Genomic DNA, 8,925 nt, shown 5'->3' on the forward strand with positions numbered 1-8,925 from the left:
AGATGTGGAAATGCGACCGAAAAGTGACCCTAAACCCTAACCTCTCTCTGGATAGGATCTGTATATATATATATATATATATATATATATATTGCAGCCCATACCCAAAGAAAAAAAGAATAGGGAGGTAAAAGTCGCGTTCTCCGCCAGCAACAGCAGCTTTCTTCTCTCTTCTGTGGTCGAGACGTCAAGTGCTTCTCTCCTCTCTTCGCCTCCTAGCCTATTTTTCACTCAACGAAAATATCAGACCCTCCCTTCCATTTCCTAATCTAATGCCCAACTGCCCAAGGTTTCTCTCACTTTCCTTTACGCCAATTTCTTATCTTGTTCGATTTTCTTAATGTGGGTTCACTGGGTTGCTCCACTTTTTTATTAATCATTTGCATCTCTATGCTATCTCACTGATTTAAGAACCAAATAGAACCTCACAGCCACTCGACCACTTATGTTTTGATTCTGGGTATATTCCATTTTTTTATTAATCATTTGCATCTCTTCGCCTCCTAGCCTATTTTTCACTCAACGAAAATATCAGACCCTCCCTTCCATTTCCTAATCTAATGCCCAACTGCCCAAGGTTTCTCTCACTTTCCTTTACGCCAATTTCTTATCTTGTTCGATTTTCTTAATGTGGGTTCACTGGGTTGCTCCACTTTTTTATTAATCATTTGCATCTCTATGCTATCTCACTGATTTAAGAACCAAATAGAACCTCACAGCCACTCGACCACTTATGTTTTGATTCTGGGTATATTCCATTTCACTTACAGATTTGCAGAGATTCTTGGCTTCTTGCAGACTAGAGTGACCGAGTGATTGCCTGGGTTTCTGGAGGAGTTTTGGCCCTCTAAGTTGATGATTGGGATTGTTGGATTTGTTTAGGGGATATCGGTTTTGGGTTTGTTTCACTTGGCTTAGTCGGCTATCTCTTTTAAATCTGTCTTGCTTGTGTATAGTGTTTGTGTAGATAATATGAGGCTGAACTGTCAGAGGCCACGATAGAAAGAAGGGGAGCTATTTAATATTATGAGGCTAACTAATGCTCAACTCCTGAGTTTGATCCTTATCGCAGCGTTTCGGACTTAATTGACTTGTGTTGAGTGTTGATGCCCTTTCCATCTGGTTAGTGTTACTAACTTTATATTCTTTAGCATGTTTTATACACATAATTTGACATTAAAGTCTGCTGCAAGTTAGTAACTAATAGTAATGTATAATTAGTTGTATTTGTGTTATGTCTGAAATCTATATATATATATATATATATATATATATATATATATATATATATATATATATATATATATATGTAATTCTAATGGTGGTATCTATATAATATTATAGGTAAATGAGTTTAAAGTGAGTGGGTCTCGGAGGGTACGATTTAGTTAGTTTATTGTTGTTTTACAACAAATGTATGCTTGTAGTTTTTAATTTACGGGGTTTGGTTTTATGTCTCATCCGTTGTATGTTTTGATTGATGATAATAAAGGCATGAGGATGAGCCTCCCACTGGGTTTCAAACCTCCAAAAAAAATTAAATAATAATAATAATAATAATAATAATTTATTGTACTTTGTTAGTGAAGAAAAATTCCGTAGAGGAGTTTGACTCACCAATAAATGCAGACTGGAGCAAGAGCTGACCGGGAACGATCGAGAAGCGTCCCTCGAGCGTTGACTCGAAGTTTGATCGTCGGCTCGAAGAGAAGGGGCGGTACCTGCAGAAAACCCTCTGATGCCTAAGTTAGTACATTTCTCAGTAGTGGTGTCACGCCCCGGATTTTGAATAACATAAATTCAAATCCGAAGCATGAATTATACAACTTAATAGAATAAATGTCCTGAATTTTCTTCTCAAAATAACCACACCTCACGACACTCAAAATTCAAATCTCAAAAACCTCGAGTTAATTATTACAACTCACTCTTACAAAGTAAAATTGTAAAGCTCAACATGAGCATAACAAACCTCACAAGATGTTGTAACTCAAGTACCACAACTCTAAGCAGCCTGATCACCGCCCTGGTTCTCCTGACCTGTAGGATTACCCGCTACACCGTTTGAATAGTGTACCGGGATTGCAACAATACAAACCCGGTAAGCTTTTTGCAAAGCTCGTATGAGTAAATGAAAGGATTGCACGATTTAAAGTAACAAAATCAACTCAAGCACATTTTAATTTTGTTTTGCATAATAATTGAAGTGAACAACGTCACTTCAAGTATCAATCAACTCACATCTCACAATGACTACTCAAAAACAAACAACTTCTCACTCAATATATACTCACAGGCTTATGATTTATTTATATAAATCATCCCATGCAGTATATTATACTTACAGGCTTATGATTAATTATATTAATCACCCCATTCAGTATATCATACTTACAGGCTTATGATTAATTATATTAATCACCCCATTCAGTATGTCATACCCAAGGGCATATGATAACTCGTTTATCCCCCAAGCAGTATGATGGCAGACAGACTAGAGCTCTAACTGAATCGTAGAGTGTCACCTTGGCCAAGGTTCACCCTTACGAAAATATTTGCCTCAAATCACTCGACTCCTCATTTAACTCATCTCAACGACTCAACTATAGCACTTTACTCAATTACTCTTTATCACACTCAACTCAACCTATAAGATAAATTATATCTTCTAGAGAGTAATGCTCGAATTGTAAATCAATCGCATCAATTCCACACTTCACCAAATACCACACATCCAATATATATTCCACGTAAATATATATATATATATACGTAGTCACCCACACAAGAATAACCACTAATACCAACTATAGTTCACATGCATTAAAATCAGGAAATTCATTTTTATAGTTTAAATACATTTTACTTACCTATGGACCGTAGTCGATCAAGTCCATATAATTTAAAACAAATATTTATTTTCATAAAACAATTTCCACAATTTCCCAATTAAATAAAATCACCGAATTTCGGTTCGTGAATGAACCATGTGCGATTTACTCACCTCGATATTCCCGCTGCGTCTTCAATTCAACACAACACACACCGAAACCGTTCACCCAAGGGAGACCGTCAATCACCTAATCACACATGACCTTATCTTAGCCAATAGCTCAAAAACATACTCAAACGACAATCCAACGGTCGGATCGAAATTAAATGATGATCCAACGGTCGGATCCTCACGGATCGCCCTTAGGATCACGCTCCAAAAATCATCACGAAGATCCAACGGTCAGATCTTCCTGAATCGTCCTTACTAACATCTTCACAAATTTATACGAAAATCCGACGGACGGATTCTCACGAATCGCCTCCCTAATCACTGTTTTGCATTTATACGAAGATCCAACGGTCGGATCTTCGCCCATGACCACACAAAGCCACTGGGACAGTCATAAGATCAACATATCAAAACTACAAGTCCATCTGACGGTCCTAATTTCACAGATCTCAAATCTAACGATCGAAACTTAAAAATTCATAACTAAATCATACGATATCCGAAAATTGCGTATAATATATCGAAATGATCGTATTGAAATATAGAATCTAAAAATGCACAGAAACTATATTTTTGACCCCCGGAGGTAGCCGGAAAGGGCCGCCGGAGTTAGTGGCAGAGACGCCGCCGACCACCGCCAATGGTGTCGGGGCCGGGCTGCTCTTCTTCCTCGCATCATGCTTAACAACTTTCATAACTACCATGTAAGCTGAAAATGACCGGAAGTGGTCGAAATTACCTAACACAGTCGGGGTGGCCGGATTTTTTCCAAAAACCGGTGAGAAACTGCAGAAACCGGCGAGCTCCAATTCGACGTACAAACTTCAATTTCAGGCTTCGATTCCTTCTGGAGAGTTGTTAAGAACATCAAGGCGAACTCACTGGTTCAAGAATCAATCAAAACGATGCACTACAGCTCGAGATATACCTATCAAAAGCTTCGGTGGTGGTGGAAAATTTCTAGAATCCGGCGAGCTCCGACGAACGTGAATCCGATCACTCCAGGTGCGATCCTTCTAGAATGACGATCAGAAGGTTGAGGCGAGTTCAACACGTCAAGAAACTTGAAGATTGGTGGTCGGAATCGAGAGATATCGGCGTTGACTCGGTTTGGTGCTCGGATCGGACTCTCTCGGATTCTCCGGTTTCCGGGCCGTGCCGGTGGAAAATTCCACGTCTAGCAGCTGCAGCTAGTTGAGGCGAAGCCGTGCAGCCTTCGGGGGCGGCTCTTCATGGCCGGACGACGGAGAAAATGGAAGGAGAAGCCGACGGGGCGAAACGCGGGGAGAGAGAGCTGAGTTTCCCAAACGGGAAGAAAGAAAATATTTTTTGGAAATTTCTCAAAATGGAAATTTTATACTAAACTGGAAACTTTTTCGAAAAATCATAACTAATTCATACGAACTCCGATTTTTGCGTTCCGCATATGCACGCGATCGTATCGACGAGCTCTACAAGTTTCATGAATGAAGTTTTCCCAAATTCTGTACGTATAAAAAGTCACTTTTTTTTTTAGACCCCCTAAATAACGTTCGTTTTCGAAAATTAAATCGTTCGAACTAATTCCACACTCCTCCAAGCTTCGTACTCGTGCCCACGACCACGAAATCATTTCCAAAACGTCATCGGAAATTAACTTGAATTTTTCAGGTATTACAAGTGGAGTAGAGAGAATTGGAATCAGATGGTTTACCTTGATGTCGAGCCGCCTTTATGTAGGATATGACTTACTTGGAGGACAAGCCACCATTATTTCTGCTTTTATGGCTGCATTTATTTATGCACTTATGATGATAATTATTGCTGCACTAATAACGGTTAATCATTGCGTACTTACGACGGTCATTCATTGCGCATTTACGACTGTCATTCATTGTGCACTTATAATCGTAATCATTGTGCGTAGTTATTGTCGTAATAATCGCCGCATTCATGACTGAAATCTAACGTCACACTAACTACCGAGTTAATCGCCTTAATTGCAAGCCCAGTAGAATTTGACCACTACCACATACTTCTAATTAGCCTAGACAACTCTCGGATTCTGGATCCGTCACTGACTGTTACTGATTTCTAGATGATCGAAGGAATTTGGTGAGGCCCTTTTAGGCTTTTCCTTTGAGCTGGAGTCCCTTTGCATAGACCAAATATCGGAACGTGGTGTCGTATCTTCTCTTATTATATAGTTTACTCACCATGTGAACAGTATTGGCAAATGTTTGATATTTTAATTTCATTTGTTCTGTAATTGAAAACTAGCTAGAAGGAAGAGGTTTGGTACTTAATTGAAAACAAGATGAATACGTACAAATCTATTTTACTAAGTAATATATTAAGTAGCACATTGACCATTCCCACGTAGTGAACTCATGGAAGAAACGAGACGGAAGTATAGAATAATAGAAAGCTATACATAAACAACACAAGCAAAGAGATCGAATCCTCATCGAACTTATTCAACCCTCTAGAAGACCAGAAATTAAGTCGGACCTGTGCGCGTTACATTTCAGCATTTCCTGGAAGCTTAGACCTTACTCGGGGACCGCACACTATATATACAAATCAGCTGAAGCCAACATTCCCACAAAGGCACAAACTAATAACAACTACATACCATCACTCTTGCCACCCGTTGCTGTTTGAGAACACAGATACATACATTTTTGAGCTGTTTAGGTACGAAAGAAAAATGGCTGAAAAGATCAAACAGGTCGTGGCATCAGTAAAAGGCTACACCAGAAAAGATGAAGAACTGCCCACCTACCGAACTGAGGAGGAGCTCAAACGCCAGAAGAGGATCAAATTGTTTGCTTACATTGGTATTTTCATCGTGTTTCAGATCATAGTGATGACCGTGTTTGGTCTCACTGTCATGAAAGTTAAGACTCCGAAGCTCAGATTGGGTGCCATTAGTGTCCAAACACTCAACTCTGTCCCTGCCACACCTTCCTTCGACACAACGTTTGCCACCCAAATCAGGGTCAAGAACACAAATTGGGGTCCATACAAATTTGATGCAAGCGTTGTAACATTCATGTACCAAGGTGCTGCTGTGGGGCAAGTTGCCATTCCAAAGAGCAAGGCTGGAATGCGCTCCACCAAAAAGATCAATGTCGAGGTGAGTTTGAATTCGGAGGCATTGCAAAGCACCAACCTTGGCAGTGATTTGAACAGCGGGGTCTTAACACTCACCAGCCAAGCCAAATTGACCGGAAAGGTGGAATTGATGCTGATAATGAAGAAAAAGAAGTCTGCCAATATGGACTGCACCATGAAATTTGATCTATCCACAAAAACGGTGCAATCTTTGGAATGCAAGTGAGATTGAACTAGTACTTTTGTAATGTCAGGCATCTTTAGCCTCAGCATACCGATTAGTTATTAGTCTGTTATGATTTCGTTCTTCTTTCGCTGTGTGACACTTCACTTTGCCATAGATCTATAATGCTATTTGTTGATTTTTTTGGATCAAGAGTACGTTATCTCATTTATGTTATGCTTTGATTATCCTTTATAGTGAATGGTACATGGTGTTACAAAAGATTTTAGCCTCTAATTCGTGATTGACTAAAAACTTGGCTGGCTTGTAACGTCCAGTTTCATGACCCTAACATACTAAACTGAGGATAGAAAAATTCATTTAGCACTTTGTTAATGCTCAAAGTTCGGCGGTAGCCGAATCTTCGTTTAACGCGGGTCCAGTGGGCGGACCGCTACTCTGAGGACTTGGTAATCTTAACTAGCTGTCAAATGAAAGACAGGGCGTCAGAGGGAGACCGCGTTGGGCGGTCTTCTCTTCTCTTATGCCTAAGTCAGTCAATGCATATAGACAGCATAACAATAAATGAGTAGTAAATGCGTAATTAATGAGGAGAGATGAGAGAACCTTTTATAGGTGAGGAGAGAGCTGATCTTCTCCTTGTTTTCGATGTGGGATTGATGTGCTTCAATTCCCAGCGTCTGGAGCTTCTGATGCTATCTTGGCGCGACACGTGGCGGCGCGTCAGCGGTGATCTCGGGGCAATCCGGGGCTCAGGCCGTAGCCCGCCTGGCTGTGTTTCCGTAGGTCACTCATTTGGCAGGAGTCGGTACCGCTGGCGGTACTATGAGCGTGGCTCATTATAGCTAATTATGTTTGCAAATGCACATGTAGGTACACACTTTAAGGAAATGAGTGAAGGACATGTTATAAGAGTAATTTCCAAGTCACGAAATTTGTTGTGCACTTGTGCCACAAAATATGCAAACTCTTTTGTGAAATAAATAGAATGACGAAATAAATTAAGGACTCGTTTGGTTCGCAAAAATGAAACTGATTCCTTAGTCTTTTCCATGAGTTTAAATTTTTGGGAAAGTAATGAAAAATATATTTTACTTTCCAATGTTTGGTTTGTGCAAGAATAGGAAAGTAGGCACATATATTTTCCAATGGTATCCTTAGAGATTTAAATACACACCCCTATCTGCTTTTTTTGAATCAAACCCAAAACGGGTGTCCATATCATTCATCACATGCCAGAATGGCCATTACATACCCTTCTGCTGCCTTCAACTAGACAGATCAAGAAGGTGTGGTAGTACTCACGATGGTGCATAGAAATAGGTCCATTCATTATACATCGCGTAGAAACTAGCATAAATCCTCCTTCAATACTACTCCAGATGCACTATAGACACATAAAGTGCATAGATCCCTAAACACTAAGAGAATTATTGAAAGTAAAACTACTAACATTGTATCCCTAAAACAAAGAGAATTTTTATGGACCTAGGGCCCAAGGTAAGCCCGAGCCTAATGTTGTGCAATCCAAGGTAGCCCAAGAGAAGGTCCACTCAAGGACCAGCAGGCCCGGCTTGGCCCAGATGCAGCCTCCACCTCTAGACCATCAAACGATCACAGTGCCCCTCTGCCACGGTGACTGCTCCGGCAGCTCCTCCATGACTTCGCCGCCCTGATCCAAGACCGCCGCGATCCAAATCATGACGAAACTCCACCGCCATGACCCAAATCACGACGAACCTCGCTGCCACCACAAACCCGTCCCGTTTTCTGCGACTCCGATTCACTCCATCCCCGATTTCGAGCCACGACGTCAATCCAAGCCACCATCAAAACGAGATCTTCCACCTTCCAGAGATGTCGCACCAAAACCCGAAGCCAAACACCGCCTGCCAGAAGCTTGAGCAACACCATTCATAAGGGAATACTTGAACAGTTGCATTTAGTCCCCGTCCGGCAGCAAAACCGTGTAGTGTCGGTGAGGCCAAGGCCAGTCGAGATGCCAGGGCCGCCGCCGAACGAGAATGGTTTCACAATTCTTGGCCGCCGCCAAGTTCAGGTTTCGAGAGAGAGAGAAACGTTTAAAAGATATATTAATCAGAAATACACCTCTAGCTGCTTAATACACACTCCCTAGCTACTTAATACACCACTCATTTAATTTCTCATTCTAATATTTTACTAAATACACAACCCAAACCTAAAATAACCTTAATCTCAAAAACCATAAAATATCCTATATATTATTTGACTATATTAAGGTTACTATTTAATATGATTAGTATATATTAGTATATTAACGTTTCGGAAATGATCAAGTTGATTATTTGTGTTAGTTATTAGGAAATCCATGAAGATTTATTATTGTTCCCTTCAAAGAGATGCCTAGAGATTATGATCATCAATTTGATTGCAATTAACAAGCTCATGCTCACTTCACATGTATAACGTACTGTATGAATCAAATTAATGATTTGATTTCCTAGTTCTCTTTTCATGCTATAAGAAAGTTTGCTAATATAATGTATCTACATAATCCTATACTTTGAATTTGTTAAAAAAAAAATTCCTTGAAAAAAACTGTTACTCATCCTATTGAATGGAGGTGTTGGAATTTGATTTTAGTAGCTTCTTATTTGCA

At 40.1% G+C, this 8,925-nt stretch overlaps 1 protein-coding gene across 1 annotated transcript; it reads left to right on the forward strand.

Annotated features, from left to right (window-relative positions):
- The first annotated feature begins 5,604 nt into the window (after positions 1–5,604).
- Positions 5,605–6,476, forward strand: LOC133746237 (uncharacterized). The gene has a single exon (XM_062174415.1). It carries the CDS (start codon positions 5,694–5,696, stop codon positions 6,324–6,326), a length of 633 nt encoding a protein of 210 aa, XP_062030399.1. The 5' UTR covers positions 5,605–5,693; the 3' UTR covers positions 6,327–6,476.
- The last annotated feature ends 2,449 nt before the right edge of the window (positions 6,477–8,925 follow it).

The sequence above is a fragment of the Rosa rugosa genome, chromosome 4 (assembly GCF_958449725.1).
Source record: "Rosa rugosa chromosome 4, drRosRugo1.1, whole genome shotgun sequence".
NCBI lineage: Eukaryota > Viridiplantae > Streptophyta > Magnoliopsida > Rosales > Rosaceae > Rosa > Rosa rugosa.

What these genes read in the sequence shown, in the direction of transcription:
- LOC133746237 (XM_062174415.1), top strand. Translation starts at nt 5,694, where the DNA reads ATGGCTGAAAAGATCAAACAGGTCGTGGCATCAGTAAAAGGCTACACC.